This window comes from Arachis ipaensis, chromosome B3 (assembly GCF_059453495.1).
Source record: "Arachis ipaensis isolate K30076 ecotype BB chromosome B3, ASM5945349v1, whole genome shotgun sequence".
Lineage (NCBI taxonomy): Eukaryota > Viridiplantae > Streptophyta > Magnoliopsida > Fabales > Fabaceae > Arachis > Arachis ipaensis.
In genome coordinates, this window is record NC_142438.1 from 15,076,414 (window position 1) to 15,095,511 (window position 19,098).

Consider the following 19,098-nt stretch of genomic DNA (forward strand, 5'->3'; position numbering starts at 1 on the left):
TATACTTTTCTAGTTTTCTATATGGATAACCATTTTTAAAGTGAGACGGCTTCAACTTTTACAGTAAATCACCAAAATAAACATCGGTAAAAATATTTTTGAAAGATTAAATTGATAAAAATATTTTTAAAATGTTTAAAAACATAACAAATTTAATAAAATATTATATATATATATATATATTCTCAAAATGACTTTAGAAATAAAAGTTTAATACAATTTTTCAATCACACTGAAAAAAATGAGATCTTTGTCTTTAAAATTTGATATTTTAATACATTCTTTTTTGCTATTTTTTTTGAATGGCCAAAAAATATCTTAAAAAATAAAAATTTTTAAGGATTATATTTTATTATAATTTTTTTGCATATACCTTTTTAAATAATTGTCCAAATACTTCTACAAAATTAAAATCAAATACAAAAACTATTTATCAATACAAAAATCATTTGATACTTAGAAAATGAAAAGTGTTTTATTGTCATGTTTTTAAATTCTTTTAATGTGTTTTTTTTATCATTTTAGACTTTTAGAAATATTTCTATCTGCATTTAAATCTTTTGGAACACTTCTGGTAGTTTGCTCTAACTTTAATTAAAAATTAAATACTTTAAGTTTATTAATAAAAATAACAGTACTAACAATTAACAAACATACACTTAATAAACTGTTAAATATGGAAAAAAAAAAATATTAAAAACCTACAATGTCAGCATGCAGAATCGGAATATACGCCAACTAATTTTTGGTAGTTACATTACATAGCACGAGAATGCGAATTAAATATTAAACAATAACTTTGAATAGCCGTCATTGTTGATTAGCGGCGAATTATGACTAACAGCTGAGTTTTAAGACTGACTTATACTAATTTGTGGTTTGGTATTGGTAGGCTGGTAGCTTTAAAACAATCCGGCAAAAATGCAAGGTAATTCGTGTTAACAAAGGCTAAAACTATAATTATCATTAGGACTGATTGTATATATACAAAATTCCAAAAATTAATGGGACTCCATCCCCTCCCAGAAGCCGTCACTATTCCATTTCTCTACACATCACTGCACCACCAAGGGTACATGCCTGCCATTGGGGGTGTTCACAAAGCAACGCCCAAAAAGGGGAAAAAAAAAAGAGGAGGGGGACAAGGAGGAGGAAAAAGAAAGAGAAAAAGGAAGAGAGAGAAGGAAGGGGGGGGGGGGGCACGGAGGAGTAAAAAATGAGATGTTACAATGCCAAAATTTGTAGTCCTTGGATATATGTACACTCCTCTGACTCTCGGTCGAATCTGGAATATTAATTAACCATTAAGTTTTGCTAAGAATTGATTTAGATTGTACTCTTCTGTGTATTGTGATTGGTCCCATAGCTCTTCCAATCCCCCAAGTATGGCTTTCAGCCCCTTTCCGGTACCTACTAGTTTAGCGTCTCCTTCAGGGTTGTTTTCCAAACTCTTCCCGGCAGAAGAACCCTATCAGTAACATTGTTAAATGATGATATTAACGATTATCATACACAAACCAATGAAAAGAACTATAAATCACGCTAATTGACAGTTGGAATAACAAAAGCATATACTTGCAGGTATAAACGAGGGGTAATCATAATACCTTCTTGGAGGTATCTGCTGAAGCAAACAAATCAAGCAACTGATCCGTATTCATCGTCTTCATGCTAGCATTCTCCGCATTAATCACAGCATTAGCCACAGACACTTTAAACCTTTGCAGACTCATAACCTTCTCTTCCAAAGTACCACGCATTATTAGACGGTGGACATTAACAACTTTTTTCTGACCTAACCTATGCGCTCTATCCATAGCCTGCAGGGTTATTAATATAGGATATACGTTGTCATTGCACAAAAAATTCTTCCCTTAATACAGGATACATGTTCACTCATCAATACAAGCATGCTGAAAATAACTACTACTTACAACTAGAGTTTATAATGAAAACCTTAAAAAAAGATCAATGAGGAAAAGCTTAATCCCATGTCTAATTTTGGGTTTTCAGCTCCCAAATATTAATGTGATACTGAACTAGAAAGGAAAACCCAAAGAAAGCACAAGATGGATCATAATTACCTGATGATCTCGCATTGGATTCCAGTCATGCTCCACAAAAACAAGGGTATCTGCAGATGTCAGGTTCAAACCAAGCCCACCCACTGCAGATAGAGAAGTCAATAAATTTTTCTTTTTTTAAAAAAAAAAAAAAAAAAAAAACCCATCCTGAGAGGAAATGGTAGATCAAAATGTACATGGAGGTGTAAACTTTTTTACCGTGTGTTGTAAGCAGTAAAACATCAATGGTAGGATCTGAATTGAATGCTTTGACAATGTCAAAACGCTTTTCTGGCTCAACTGATCCATCTAGCCGCAAGTATGTAACACTTAGAACATAAAAAGGAAAAACAGAGAATGGAAGTCATCATCAGTTATAATCAAAAACCAAAATCAATTGATTTTGGGATGCAAAAAACAGGTGAAATTTCTTCATTGAAAGCTTTAAACAAACATGAGAACCAAAACAGCCAATTCATTGAAAGTAACAGGATGACTAGATGCAGAAACTTACTTTTTCATGTGTGTCTGAAACAAATCTCTTTCTATTATATCCAGAAAAGCCTGCAAACAAGCCATTGTGGAAGGGGAAATCAGCATCTATGAAGCACGGACACTTCGTTGAGTTGTCGTGTCCTCGTATCGAACACATTTCGGACACGACACTTACTGACACTCGTCCGACACGCGTGTCTGCTGTGTCCAACCGTTTCTTAATAAAAAATAAAAAATTCTTTTCCGGACACACTTGGACACACGTAAATACCATCACGTGTCAGCGTACCCAGTCTTATTCTTAACATATATTTTTAAAATAAATTTAAATATAGTATATATTATTATTTATTAAAACAAAATAATATTTTAAATGTTTGATATAATTAAAATATGATATTAAAAATAATTAAAAATTGATTTATATTTTAATATCAATAAAATATCAAAATATCATTATAGTTTTTCTAAAATATACTTTATATTTTATGTGTATGCGTGTCCCCGTATCTTATAAGATATTAAAATTTGCGTGTCGGCGTATCCCGTGTCGTGTCGTGTCCCATGTCCGTGTCAGTGTCCGTGTCCGTGTCCGTGTCCGTGCATCATAGATCAGCATACTATGTAATGTACTAAAATTCAGCAAGAAATTAGGCCTCACGAAAGCTAGGTTATAACCTTGTGTTGAGCAAATATCAATACCCTATGCTGCCCAAAGTTAACAGAACCCTCAGAACCAGAAGCATCAACTCCAATTCCACACTCTTCAAGAATCTCCTGAAGAGCAACTAATTTTGGCGAATGATGGAGGCTGTGAAGTTCTGAAATGATGTCAGAAACACCCGGTAACACTCCGGAGAGGATGGTCGAAAGTGAATCTAAAACCTTATCATTGATGACAAGCAATGGATGACTACACAGCTTCAGCAAGTATTGAAGTGCCTGAAGCAAGAAATGAATTCTTGGTCAACAAAAATGAAAAGTATTGAAGCAATAACTGTCATATAATTAAAGAAATCAAATTGCCTGGAAAACATGTGAAGACGCTTTAGTTGAACTGCTGCTTCCTTCTGCTCCAGCTGACTCATTTGTTGTCACAATAGATGACATTTCTTGTTTTACGTGAGAACCAGAAAACTGTTCATAGAGTTTAAATTGTACAGGGCTCAAATCACAGTATCTGTCTTGAATTATTTTCTCCGGCAGATCAGATAAGACCTCATCCTTTGTTCTACGAAGGAGAAAAGGCATAGCCTAGAGGGTAAAAGAACATCTATTAGAAGTGAAAAAAGACCAAAATATTCGCAGAGCAATAATGCAACAGAAGGTATCAATCACCTGCTTATGCAATCTCTCCATAGCAAGTGCTCCTGCTTCGGCATCTTTGGCTGAGCATTTTGGATCTCTAGCAGCTAAAAGCGGTTTTCCATATGTTGCTTGGAACTGTTAATGTTACATTAAATGTATGCCAGTTGTGACAACAATTAATAAGAACGCAGAAATGGTTTGGCAATCAAAGATAAAGCATTACCACTATGAAAGGTCTAGCTACATATCTACATGATGTCTGAAAGAGACTCTTTAAAATCTCAAACTAACCCTAGAGGCAACATAATATCATGAGGGGAATACAGATATTGTCAAATCAAAAGAACAAAATCCACTCAAATATTTTACTTAATTTGAACAGATGCAAGAGTACAAAACTTTTGTAGGTATTGAAAATTGGGTGCTAGTGTATGAACTGATAAATGAGAAGGTGGTGAAGAAAAAGGATAAAAGTATAAAACAAATATCAAGAAACAAATCAATTTAAGAGAATAAAATATTAGGTATAAAGCCAAAGAATTGTTTTATACCTCTGCTACACACCCACATGCTTTGGCCTTTAAACATGGATAAGCATAGGCCCAGTTTTTCCATGTGCTAAAATTTAATTTAATTATTAAGAATGAGGAAGCAAGCATCAAACACCTAATCCTTGGTAAAGGAATCACAATTTTACCTGTCTCTCTGTTCCAAGAAATCCAGGCATTAGAAAATCAAAAAGGGACCACAAGTCCATGATGTTATTCTGCAAAAAAAAAAGAGGTAGTGTGTTTATTTAATTAGTCATGATATGTTTACCTTTAATGAGAACAGAAACCACACCAACCTGTATTGGAGTCCCACTCAATATCAAGCGGTGTTGGGCTTTTAACTGCTTTACAGCAAGTGTAACTTTGGACTTGGCATTCTTGATTATATGCCCTTCATCTAAAATGCAGTAATTCCACAGAAGCTGTCCCAAATAATCGATGTCTTTACGGACAACATCATATGATGTTATAATGACGTTATGCTTGCAAAAATGATCTCGAAGAATCATTCGATCTTGAGCAGAACCAACGTACTGAAGACAAGATATAACTGAAACATCAATATATTTCTCTATCTCAAAGGCCCAGTGTCCAACTAGGGTTGATGGGCAAATAATCAAAGATGGTAGAAGATCTCCATTCCCAGACTGAGTTCGATGCTCAGCGATATCAGAGGCCACAATAGCCGATGACTGAAGCGTCTTACCAAGCCCCATGTCATCACATAAAATTCCATGAAGCTTGAAACGTTTCAAAAAAGCTAACCAATTTATGCCTTCTTGTTGGTACCTGGAAGCATAATAATATTAGTAATAACAATAACAAAAATGAACAATTATGAGCACATCTTGATGTTTTTTTTAATCACAAATTTACAAAATAGAAATTGGGGTTTAAATGAAGATCAAGCAAGAATGTCTTTTAACAGATGAAGTGAAACTGTATACAACATAAGATCTCAATCTCATGTTTGTCTTGAAATGTTCAACATGAAGAATCCCTTGAAAAAAAAAAAGAGGGAGAGGGGGAGAGGAAGAGATAAGTAGCTATGAGAAGATCTAAAACATAATTGTGCAATGTTTTCAAGTTGGGCAAAGGTGTCAATGCATATTTTAATAACTAACTCCCCAAAAAGCTTAAATTCTTGGGTAAAGGCTCATATATGATCTCTATATCTAGCATGGACCTCCATGCAAAAGCCTTTTGGGCTCTAAACATAGACCGAAGTGAAGAAATTCAACTTCAGGGTACATATATCACTTGGACTCGGTCATAAAAAGTTTTCTTATAGTGCAGAAACCAACTCTACCAAAACCTGATGAGATTTTATATTTCACAAATTATTTCAGAATGGAATGATGAAAATATTAAGCCTCCAAAATGAAGTCCAAATTACCTTCTCAATGTGACTTTCAATTCGGTGCATAACTTGTAATCTTCAATGTGGGAGTTGTCAAGCAGTTGCTCCAAAAATTGCAAATCATCAGCATTTCTAGATATACCTTCCCCCAATCCAACTGGTTGAGGAAGGCCTCGTGCCAAAGGAAGTAAAGGAACAAGAGCAGCAAAACTATGGGTCACACTCTGCCTGACAGACTGATCACAGTCACTCATGCACCTTAGAAGTGGAACTACCAACAATGGAGCGTAAGGGACCAACTCTACCCCCAGGCCCTGAACAAGAAAATTAATCAACATGCCTGCTCCTTGACGGGCATGAACTGATGATGCGTCTTCCAACATTGGGATAGCATTTTCAACCACAGCACTCATAACTTTCACAGTCATTGACCGGGCCATGGAAGTGATGCAGCGTGAAGCAGCTAATCTAACTGCAACATGAGAATGCTGAATGCATTTAAAAATGCACGGGAGAAGTGTCAATAATTTTGGCTTTAACTCCTCATTTAACAAGGGCGCAATAGATCGTACCACCTACAAGAAATACATGCTGCATATTAAGCAGAATATCATATGCAAAACAGTAAAAACTGACCCAAACAAATATGGCTAAATTTTCAAGAATTTATTCAATTTATCAGTTGTTGTCTTTGTTTCCAGTGTTCTGTCCTAAACAAATTAATATCACTCATTCCAAAAAGAGGCATCTCTCTTGATAAGCTCTTCCCATCTTATAACACAGTAATTCAGCTTCATACAAATAGTGATGTAGCAAAAATATCATGTAATGAGCAAGTTCACCAGTAGAAAATGATGAGACTAACCTGAATATTGTTAATCAATATCTGGGGATCACTAATAGACTCAACAGCCATAGTAGCTTGTTTTTCATTAGAGACTGCTGGAGATTCAGAGGAGCTAGGTTTAAGCACCTCAGTAAGGCAATCCCACAGTTTAGGAAGCTTATCAAATAACAAAGCACCAAACTTCTCGCACAAAAGCCTCAACGCTAATTCCGACCCACGTCTACTTATGAACCCTTCCATTTTTGATCGATCTTCACCAGCCAAAACATGGACCTTTGATTTATGTTTGCTCACAGGAGTTCCAAACGACAGAAGACCTTGGTCATCAATACTCTCCATGGAGCAAATAAGTTTAGCTTGAGGGGTCTCGGAAGGATCCAAGCATGTCATACTGCATATATTTTTAATTAATTTATCATTTGGGCATGGCCTACGAGCAACACAATGATATATTAGCTCAGCAAGTGCTTCAGCTGACTTCATTTGCAGTATTTCCTCCTGGGGAGATAAAACATACATATTATGACCAAATTAAACATTGAACGAGTATATACAGGAAAGAAACAGTCAAAACTTAAACAAGCACCTGCTCTCGTCTGATCGAAGCCATCAAAGGCAAAATGATTGGGGTAAGCCGAGAAGAATATTCAGACATCCAAACAACAGCAGCTGCAACTGCAGATGAGACTGTAACATGCAAATTACTCTGCAAAAACAACACATAAACCAGAAATAATTAAGTCAAAAATATATAGGCCACAAAAAATTGAAATGTTAATATAAACAGTTAAACAGAATAAAGAAAGCATGAGAAGCAAACCTGCACACATTTCAAATAGCCAGAAGTCGTCAAGAGCCTCTGTTTTGTGGATTCTATATCATCTAAAGCATTCTTTACCAAGGACTCATTCAGAGAACTATCATTACACACTGCTGGAACTTTTGATGCAAAACTAATGGCACCATCCACACCCAAGCTATCCAACTCAATTTTGGAAGTTGACAATAACTCATCAAACATACCAGAAGACTTGATAGCATTTAGCAATTGACCAGCCTCATTACGCATCTTTGAATAAGTTCTTGAAAGTTCAGCATATGGAAGAAGTGAATCTTTTGTAGGCAAAGCAGGATCAGAGCATCCTAACAAGTCCAGCAACCAATCTTTGAGGGCTCCAGGAATGCCATCAAGATTTTTGGATGAATTTGTCCTCTTAATCTCCTTGAACCAAGAAATGAGTACCATAGATGCAACCTAAATATAAATAGAAAATATCAATGGTGGAAAAAAGAGAATGAAGGATAGCTTGGGTGTAAGTTCACTGTACACAAACCAGAAATTCATACCTGACGTTGAACACCAGACAAAGAGGTTAGAGACCTCCAGAGTGGATCAACAACATACTTCAAAGAATCCTCTGGCAGCTTAGAGGCAAAAATTCCCAATGCAGTTGCTGTAACCACCCGTGTATGAGTAACAGATGTGTCCACATCAGCACCAACAACTATCTTCACTGAATCCATAGCAGCATCACCATTTCTTTCTTGTGGAATAGATCCTTTTGTAGAATCAAGACCAAAATCCCCACCATAATCATATTCAGACTTCACAGCTCTCATTTTAGCAGCAGCTCTAAATTGACTTTTCCTTGGAAATGCAGCAGGCCAAAACATCTTTGAGGCATCTAATGCTGAACCAAATGGTGTAGAAGCAAGTTCTATCCAAGAAGCCATGTAAGATCTCGCGGCAGTATCCAAGTCCTCCACAGAACACTGAAAACAAGCCAGCCAATTTGATAGATGAGAAAGTATAAAAGGCAAACAAGGATAGATGCAGGGGAAATACCCAAATGACCACTTTTTGGGGGCCTTAGCAAGAGAAGACAGGAAGACTCCTTAGAAAAAAGAGAATCATCATGAATATTTGAAACACCATTAGAAAATTAAAAATGTAGAGGTATCACAGAAAGCAGAAGGAAGTTGGAACCAAAACCATATATCAAACTCCAACTCAAATCAAAACTGCTGTGTCTCAATCCAACCATAGTGTTCTAATAACAATCACAGTAGCACATTTCCAAATCAGGGATCGTCCAGTCTAATACTGTCAAATCAGGGATAGACCACCTTTCTGGGACTCTGTACAATGCCAAATTCAGCCATAAAAGACTGTTTCTTTTTAAGCCACAATCTTGATGGGAGGATGACAAGCAATAGGGTTGACGTAAACAGTTGGGAACATTTAGTCAAAGCCATTTCTAAGCAATAACCTTTTATCATATGAAATACCTTAACAAGGAGACTCCACACTCTCTCTGAACATTGCAAAATATCCTCATTTGTTTCCAATAGCAGATTCTGAAATACAATTCTAAGGGTATCTCCAAATATGATAGAGGGCCAAAACGAAGCATTAGACAACTCAGACATTCTTCTCTTATATCCAGCTTCAAGTAGCCTCTCCTGCAAGTAGAAAATTTACGATAAACCACTAACACTAAAACTGCCTTTTGTGAAGGAAAAGAATATAAAATAAATAAATAAAAGCCTGTACAATAAAATATGTTACGTGAAGTATTGTACGAGATTCAAACTTTGTGCAAACATCAAAGGGAAAAGATAAATACCAGAGTCCGCATTGCTGAATACCGAACAGAGCTGATACTATGCCTCATAAAAGGCCACAAACGTGGTGCCAACGTTGAAAGCACATAAGGATTTTCTTCATCATCATCACCACCACCACCACCGACTCCATTTTGAATAGATATTCCGTTGTCTCCCAATCTAAGAACTTCATACATCATTGGGACCATCTCTTCTTGAGAATAAATTTCTGACAGCAAATTCATAACACTGAAAACAGATATTTTAACAATAAATAAATTAATCATTAACATCAATATAGTAATGCAAAAATCAGCTGTATTGGTGTAGTTTAAGCTCTGATGTCTACAAGCTGTGGACTATAAAGCCCAATCCTTTGGCTTGGTGAGAAGTTGTTTGAAATTATAAACCCTTTAATTCCCTGAATATTCTCCAAACTAATCAGCAATATTAACTAAAAAGCCATCATTCATACAATAATAAATAAATAAAATTACAGCAATTAATCAGCAACATGAAAATAAATGAAATCAGATATAATCAAAGGCTCATCGACATGTAGGATCTGTAATTAACAAAGCATAGAACCCCCTCAGCAGAATAAAATATATGGCTTTGTTACATCTACATAGAAACAAGAATATGACAATTTAATTTAATCAAAAAACAAGCAAATATAAGTATATAATAATGAAAAATTTCAGCCATTCAAATACCTGCTAGTGGATGGACTTAAATCATCCAAATCAAGCAATATATCCCACAGCAGCATCACAATTGTGCGCAATGTTGGACCCTGCAATGCAACGATTGCAGCTGAAGCTGGTATTAAGGCATCAGCAGCAACAGCTCGGACATCATCATCCGGGTCCTCCAAACCAGATTTACATGCAGGAAGAACAAGTCCAAGCAAGTCAGGTAGCAACTCCTGGTGGCAGTAAAAGACACAATAGTCAGAACAGCACAAAGCATTGCTTGGAATGGTTGGGTGTTCATATTTCATGAGGAGACTACATTTTCAAATATGAAACCAAAAATTCTCTATCTCCAGTCTTAGATTTGCAATGCCTGCTACTGTCATCAACCTTTGACACTCCTAGAGTAACACCAAAATAGGCAACAAGTACCTAGTCGCTTATGTAGTCAATGTCTTGATTCATATGACAGCAAATATCTTGCTCAGAAAAAATGGTCAATGGCAAACATATCATGTCTAACATAGTAACCATTTCTTGTGCCAAAACTATCATATCATACCTATAGTGTTAAACCAAGTAAAAGGAATAGTAAAGGCAAAAAAGATATGCACCTGCCGCACAGCAACCAAATATTTGATACCTAGAAGACTTCCATGACGAATCTCCCATTCTGGTCTACACTGAACAAAAGGCAACAGCAAAGCATAAAGATTAAAAACCAATGTATCAGAGAATTCTTAAGTGATAAGTCAAATTATTATACTATAAAAGGAAGTTGCAGCATAGCGAGGAAGAGGACAAAGAAAGCAGTTGAATTAATACTAAAGCAATGTAAAATTAATATCAAATGATATAAAAAAATGAACTCTTAAATGATGTTTACCTGCATTTTCAACAATATATTCAATGTTTCATTTACCAGTGCCGGATGCATGTACTTAAATGCGGCACCTAATGCCTGTGCACAGGTTTCACGCACTGGAGCAACAACCTGATCAGATACGTAATCTCCGAAGCTGAATAAAATAACCAAAAAATTATCAAAGCAAAAACCGACAAAGCAGAAATCCAGTTATACGTCAACAGCAGTAGCCAAAGAAGAAACAGACAGAAGCACAAAATTTCACCACCAGTTCAGAAAATCAAATTCCAGCAACATTTAAAAAAGTGATTAAATAAAGAGTAAAATATCATACCGGTCTAGTGACAACACACACAAAAAGCGTATCACACAATCTTGAAGAAATCCACAGTTTCGCAACCATGAACTTCTGGCAACTTTAACCATGCTCATCAGCTCAGAATTCTGGGGAACATTTCTCAGCACATTAAGATTTCTGGAGGGAATCTCTTCAGAATAACCCTTCTGCTCTGCTACAATAGCAGGTTCCTTGCATGCATCTTGCAGTCCATCAGAGAAAGATACCACATCCATCTCAACAGAATTACAATTAAATTGCCCATTTACACAATCCAAAGGTAAATTGTACCCAGAGGTTTCAGAACTAATGCTGATTTTAGTATCACCTTCATTGCTGCAAGTAATTAGACTATCCATAGAGGTTGATGATGTTACATTTTCAAGTTTTGGTCTCTTCAAGTTTGAGTCAAACTCGTCTGCAGAAACTTGCATATTCAAATCAATCTCCCTCTCTCTCTTCAATATATTTGACACACTACTGTCTTCTTTTTTTTCAATAATTATACTTTTGTCTTCTAATTCGACCATAAAGTTCCCACCCAAGCGTAAGTCATGTTTCAATACCCCAGCAGAAGCACCTTGATGTGTTAAAATCTCTCTCAGTGCCATCACACTACCATGTCGGATCTCCCAAACTAGCAACATTTTAAAAAAAAAAAAAAAACATTCGAAGAACATTAATAAAATATTGAAAGCCCTAAAGCATTTCATATTGCATATTCTCAAAATTGTACTAAAACTAGACAAAAGAAGTAAATTGTTTACCTGGATCAAACATATCAATAATAAGTTGCTCAACAAAAGTGTGGAAAGGCCATTGTCCATCCCCATCATGGTCAAGGCCATCTTCATCATGACTAACATCCATGAATACCTATGTAAAAGGTCAACGGGATAGTCAGAATTATGCCTTGCAATTGCATAAAGAAACTGAACAACTTGCATTAACACAACTGGCACTTGCCAGCCCGTCAAGCCACATTTTTATTGATTACTCTTAACATAACACAATAAATACAAAGAAAGTTCCTGTAGTTCAGAGGTTAAAAAATGCATAAGGAACTTAAAGGGACCAGGTTCAACTCCACCTAATAACCATTTTGGAATTATTTTTATAAAATTGAGAGACAGACCAAAGTAGTTACTATATGTAACCCATTCCACACTAAGATAGGTATAGATTCAAGGGTAAAGACAACATTTCTGAAAACCACAACAGAATAAAATTTATTACTTGAAAGAATGTACCAACTGGAAAAATAATAATATGAACATAACATTAAAAAAATGGTTAATTAATTAACATACAAACTGCTGCCATCAATGATTAAATAGACTGGAGGAGTTCTGTGGAATAATTGTCTCAAGCATGCCCCAGGAGGGTCTCAAAATCACCTAGGAATAAACAAGTAAAATATAAGAATACCTTATTGTAATTAACTGAATCAGGATACGTGACTTTCGAAGCCGAATTCTGAGCACCTGATGGATCAGTAACGCCATCTTCGACCCAGCTTTTTGTCTGGTCCTTTGAGTTTATTTTTGCTTTGCGCTTTAGAAGATTCAGTTCTCTTGCACTTGGCCACTTTGATTTGACACTAGGAACCATGTTTGCAACCATTTTCTGGATGTTATGCACAGAAGAAGAAGTAAAAACTCCATGATCTATTCCATTGGGATGTGAATCTGACTTGTGTGTCATAAGATCTTCATCTCTTATTACATCACTCATATCCATAAATTGTTCACAAACATCCAAACCTACATCAACATAAATGGGTATATGGAATCAGATGCACATAAACCAAAAGTGAATAAATAAACATCATTAAGCAAAGAACCACATCATGATAACCAAGCTAAACACATCAAATGTACAGTGATAATATAGATGTTTATTCACCCTACAAAGTATGAAGTGAAGGGCAATGTACATTATTAAGAGTGTACCAACAACAGGTAAATCAATGCCTTGTTTAACACGGAACACACCAAAAAAATCAGACAGCTACAGCTGCTTCTTTTTATTAAAAAAAGGGGCCAAGGTTACACCGTTACAGTACCATTTGAGTTTCTAGCAAAGCAGCCATACTTTCTTGCCACCATAGCACCTTTTGGGTGCTGAAAAAGTTTACATTTGCCACCAAGAACAAGTACATAGAGTATATTTATTTCAGCTTCAATAAAGTGATGATATGGAAGCTTTTTATTTTCATCTAGTTTACAAAAGAAGCAATAGAAGCCCTTTTAATTCTTTTTAGTGGGGAAGACATGTTCACCTTTCTAGTTTTGAAATTTTGTCTATTAACCTCATTACTCATTAGGGAGGAGACAAAAACGTTCTTGCCTTAAGGAGGAAAAACCTCAAAACAAATGAGCTTTAAATACAAAATAAATGTTTAGGAATCACCAAACTAGTTAAAGTCATGATTTTACTACTCACTTATTGTCGACAAGATTTTATATTAATGAAATATTGGCAATAAGAGATTGCAAACCTAAACGGCGTCGAAGATTTTGCTTTTGGCGTACCAGTCGCTCCTTTGGGTTCTTTATATTATCACTGACAATATCATATTCCTGAAATGGAACAAGAAATAAAATTTGTATGCAATATATGTGCATGCAAAGAAAACAGGAGTAAAGCCAAAGTAGTTTGCATACAGAGTACACTTACAATGTGTACCTTTTATGGGATACCAGCACAGAAATTCCAAATTACCAGGACCAAGACACAAGAAAGACCCTTGTAAAAATTTTGCTCTACAAATAGAAGGCCCTTGCATAGCCTTAGTTTAAGTTGGTTGGTAATTAAATGATTTTCTATGACACTTTCCCAATCCTCCAGAATAGCCAATTCTATAGTATTACTGTCAAATATATGCACTTATAATCACTACACAAATTATGTCAGAAAATAAGCCATCCACTGCTTTTTGGTATTGTTAGCATATGTTGTCATCTGTTGCTCGACTACTTTCTGAAGAAGCAATTGCAAGTTTAGATCAACAGTTATGTTGGAAAAAACAGATTTAGCATTGCAAAAATTTTACGACAAGCAGCTTTCTACATTTCTTGTCTAAAATCCTAACTCCAAAAAACACTCTTTTTCTTTCTTCTAGTTTACTTTACTCGTCCAAACTTTCCATCTGATTTGGAAGAATAAACAGCTTAACCTGTTATAACTTCATACTAAGAATCATGCATGCTTTGTCAAAAACTTGTGTTAATTTCTCAGCCAGAAAATCTGCTTCTTTTGAACAAGCATAATTCTCAAGTGGTCAAGGGAAAAAAACCATCATTTTTACCTGTCCTCCAGATGCTAATAAAGCTCCAAATTCAAGCACCTTGCTCATATCAAAACTGTCAACAGCAAAAACAACTAAGTAAATATCTTTACAAATACATTAATGCAAAATAGGGAGGAATCTATTCTTAAACAAACAATAACCATTTTCAGGTCACATTAAAGTGTAGATGTTTTCACTTCTGCCAGTTTTTCATGGTTAAAGATAACAATTAGGTGAAAACAAGGGGTTATCGTTTTGTGGCAGTGTTCAGTTTATGCAATTCTTTGGTTAGCTGCTGTTTTTGCAAGTTATAAAGGTGTCTGTTTGCCCTTGTAGCAACAGAAAGATTTTGTTTGAGCTTCCCTTTGGAAATCTGCAAACAGGATATTCAATAGTCTAATTTTATATTAGAAAGCAATTGATCAGCCCAGCTACAACCCAGATTACTTTCTTGTTATTGGCTGATCTATTTTTATGCGTCAGAGTGGATCTCATATACCTCACCCAAAATAAAATGTCAAATAATGTTTGATAGGACAACCTACCTTCTAAATGAGCTTCCTGTAATTCTTGATTGCAAATATGTCCATGCACAAAGATCCTCAACACTACATGATATCCCATTCTCAGATATTTTTGATACAACAGATGTAGTAAGTTCATTCAAACTTATGTGTTTAACATTCTCAGCAATAGACCCAATTGCACGAGCAGCAGCGACTCTTGTCTCCCAATTTTTGCTGCGCAGATATTGAGAAACCTAGAGATCACCAAAATAACAGTTGTTAAAACAGACTCGACAAATAATAGGCAGTCACTATCAAAGTGCAATAGGATAAATAAAACACAACCACCAGCACTTGTGTAGCTTCACCTAACAACTTAAGCAACTGTGAAATATACTTCAGAAAATAGTATCACAATCTTTATGGCTGCGTTTGTTTACATGCACAGGACACTGAGATAGGGACACAGAGACACAAAATCATGTTTCACAAATAAGACATAGACAAAGGTATTATGTCCAGAGACACTGAATTAGTGTATTTTATATTGGAAGGACACAGAGATGCTAACAAGAGCACAACTAATTTTTTATTTTTTCTTTCATTATTTTTATCAAATTTTCATAATTATAATTTTTATCATTATATTTTTCCTCCTAAGTTTTTTTGTATGGAAAAAAAAAGTAAATTGGACTTTCATAATTTGCTCTAGTTTATCACCAAATAAAATACAAGAACACCAATTTTTATGTCTCTGTCCTTTGTGTTTTTGTTCTCAGTATCTTGTCTTGTCCTGTTCTCAGAACCAAACACAGTCTATGAGTTATGACATAGGTCTAGAGTTGATTGTTGCTTCATTCTTCTAATTAACATTGAATTTCAGTACTAGGCTGAAAAATGGCTTTCATCTCAATATAACAGAACTATAAAACAATCCAAAGACAGAATTTATTTACAAACAGAAAGGAAAGAGATAGAAAGTTCATAACCAGTTTTCTTTAGCAGTCTTCATACCATAGTACTTGGCATGATTGACATAAAATGAAAACAATGCAGAAATCATATTAAAACTGAGCAATATTGCAACAAATGTATAAATATAAATTCAAAAATTAATACCTTCTTAAGAAGACTGTTCAAGTCTTGAGGGTGTGATTTTGCAATTTCCCCTATCTGACGAGCAGCAGTCAACCTTGTCGCTTGGGTTGACCCAGCTTTAACATTTGGTTAAAGAAAATTTCAAGAAAAAATAGATACTAAATAAATTCAGTAAATGAAAATCATAAGGAAAATATGGAGGATACTATCCAACAGAGTAAGCAACCGCTGAAGCCTAGACGACTGTTGGGCCATAACAAATCATTCCAGAGGCTTTGTTGCTCCCTTTGCCTGCATAACAATCTCTAGTCAATCAGAAAATACATTATCCAACAAACACATTCAAAGTTGTGTTTTATGTATGTAAATCTTATAAAGGACTCCAAAGTTACTTGGGCAACATCAAGCCAGATACCGTCCAATGCCTCGTCAAAATGCTAAAGAAAATATGTATTATCGGAATGCTAACACATTTTATTCTCTATTCTCCTAATCGATTAACACTGCAAATTCACCATGATACTTATTGAAAAATGAAATATTAATTTGCATAAGTCTAACACTCGATCTTCTAAATCTAATATGTGTATTACCAGCAATACTCTTGGCCATTTGGCATTGTAAGGTTGTTACTTCTTAAGGGAAGAACATATATGTGAATTTGCAGGATTTTTGGATCCTGTCACATGTGCCAAGCCCTTAATATAAAATACAAGGCCACTTAGGACAATCTCTATTAAAGCATAGCCTTGAATCATTCTTACAGTTTTTGCCTAAACTACATGTAAGGAAAGCTCAGTGCACAAGCATTCTGAGACTTTGAAGGCTGCACGCAAAGGGTGCAATGCAAGCAGCTTAGCTTGATAAATACATCAGTAGCTGATTCCATGGCTTGAACCCACTACCTTGAGATCACACAAAAACAACTCAACAGTTGTTCCAGGCTCTCCTTTTGGCCTATGCTACATATAACACAAATTTTGCCAAAGCATACAATTGATGCATTTTTTGGGGTGTATTTGAAGGAAGAAAATGCCAATATATCCAAGGATGTATACCATCCATTAGGTTGCAACATGATAGAATCACAATTACTATTCCTCTTTGGTCATTCCTCATGTTGCTTTTAGGAGAACTTTCATGAATAATATACAAAATGAAAGTCTAGATTCCATTATTACATCATGCATCTTCTTCGGCTTCCTATTTTTGTTTAAATTTACATCCCATAAGCATATCCTATCATCCCCAGATGTAACATGATTCTTATTTTGGTAATTAAACACGATGCCTTTCTTCTTTAGTAAAACTAAAATAACAGCAACAATAGCATTATAACACCGGAGAAAACGCCCAACATAATTCTGTTCCTTTCATTGATTGTTTGCTCTTCAGAGAGAGACTGGGAGAAATAACTCACTATGTTTCTGTCGTATTTATTAAACGTGAAAGGAAGCGAGTCAATTATGGAGTGATCTCCACTGAATGGTTATTACATTCCACAGTAGAAGCACCAGCAGTTCAGTGCGAGTTAAATTGGAATTGTGAACAGTCGCATATCTACGGAAACTTACAGGCACAAAACATTTCAAAGAGGAAAAATGAAATTTTTACGTGAAACGCGAAATTCAAATCACCGAATGCATCAATAGCGTGAAGAATAACGAAGGAAGAATTTGCCACTCGCGAGGAAAATGCAGAGGGAAATCAGAGTAGATCATGCAGAGCAGGCAATAAGAGATTCAATAAATTGAATTATACGGCAAATATTAAATATAGCGATAGAAAAATGAGAAAAGGAACCTGTGGCTGCGAACGGAGCTGATCACCGGAAAATTGAGGCGGCAGAGAGGAGAAAACTGCCGGCGAGAAAGAAGCGGCAGAATAAGAGAGTCGAAAGAATGAGGTGAGTCTCTCCGTCGATTGCTAGGGATTACTCGAGAGAGAACGAGAACGAGTGTGGGTATGTCCATTTAGATTTTCCTTTTATTTATTTATTTCTTTCTTGTTATCGGAAATTTGGATATTAAAAAATAAAAATTAATAAATAAATTATCAACAATAAAAATTAATAAATAAATAAATATAAGACGGAAGGTCAAATTTTTCGACATTCTTATGGCCATAAAAGTAGCATCATAAGCAGAAGCACCAATAAGAATTAAGCAACAGGTCAATAAAGAAACAATAAATTCATATCACCGTTGTTTTTAATTTACATCCAAGTATTTCTGTAAATCATTACTATCACAACTCACAAGTCACAACTATGTTTATAAGCGCTATAATGACCTATTAATATATGTTTCTATCTATAAATTAAAATGTTATATATCTATCTATATCTATCTATATATATTAAAAATCAATTATATATGTATATTTATATGTGTTATGTCATATATTTTTAATGTATATTTTTATTTTAAAATATATTTTATATAAATAATTAATTTTTTTATATACATAATATAATTTAAATATTTATAACAATAAGAAATACAAAATGTGAAATTAATCAAAATAATAAATATATCATATTTTATTCAATAGGTGTTAAGTTGAAGTCTCACAAAATTCATTTTTTATGAATTATATATGAAGAATGATATTTTATAAAAGAGCATGATGTACCAAACCAAACCTCTCCTTTACCCACATTATGCATAATCGCTACAAGTTGTATTTTTTATACACCCTTTAAACACTAACTCATATTATTTTTGTGCTTGTATGGATTTTGTTGATGTGTTACAATATAATATATATGAGTGGTCTTAATTATACTAACATCTTGTCGGATACGTAATCAAAAGTATTTTTCTTAGATTTTATTTTTGTTTATTCTTTTGCAATTTCCAACAAAAAAGGGAGAAATTGCATTAATCGTGATAAAAAAAAACTACTAGGTGTATAAACTATCCAATTTAAGTAATTTTGTAAAACTAATATTTTTAGGGATATCCCATTAATTTATATCTTTTATAATTATAATTGTATGCACTCAAACTTTTTATGACAAAAAAAACAATTTATTAAAATATAATATAATATGATATAATAAAATAAAATAA

General features: G+C 34.6%; 1 protein-coding gene across 1 annotated transcript; it reads right to left on the bottom strand.

Annotated features, from left to right (window-relative positions):
- Positions 1–932: 932 nt before the first annotated feature.
- On the bottom strand, positions 933–17,991 carry RGD3 (ROOT GROWTH DEFECTIVE 3). Its single transcript, XM_016332638.3, has 29 exons — positions 17,828–17,991; positions 16,231–16,315; positions 16,046–16,140; positions 14,966–15,180; positions 14,439–14,493; positions 13,629–13,710; positions 12,557–12,891; positions 11,896–12,004; positions 11,126–11,765; positions 10,813–10,945; positions 10,541–10,609; positions 9,948–10,159; positions 9,252–9,480; positions 8,914–9,087; positions 7,972–8,397; positions 7,445–7,879; positions 7,211–7,330; positions 6,643–7,122; positions 5,814–6,352; positions 4,714–5,206; positions 4,564–4,632; positions 3,897–4,001; positions 3,585–3,812; positions 3,237–3,500; positions 2,578–2,627; positions 2,283–2,392; positions 2,085–2,167; positions 1,608–1,820; positions 933–1,468 (listed from the first exon to the last, which is right to left on the bottom strand). Exons 2-29 carry the CDS (start codon positions 16,277–16,279, stop codon positions 1,298–1,300), a joined length of 6,183 nt encoding a protein of 2,060 aa, XP_016188124.1. The 5' UTR covers positions 16,280–16,315; positions 17,828–17,991; the 3' UTR covers positions 933–1,297.
- Between the last annotated feature and the right edge of the window lie 1,107 nt (positions 17,992–19,098).

Coding starts and splice junctions, on each gene's coding strand:
- RGD3 (XM_016332638.3), bottom strand. CDS start 16,279: ATGGCCCAACAGTCGTCTAGGCTTCAGCGGTTGCTTACTCTGTTGGAT. Junction 2,168..2,282: donor TTTACTGCTTACAACACACG/GTAAAAAAGTTT, acceptor CTCTATCTGCAG/TGGGTGGGCTTGGTTTGAAC. Junction 1,821..2,084: donor ATCCAATGCGAGATCATCAG/GTAATTATGATC, acceptor ATAACCCTGCAG/GCTATGGATAGAGCGCATAG.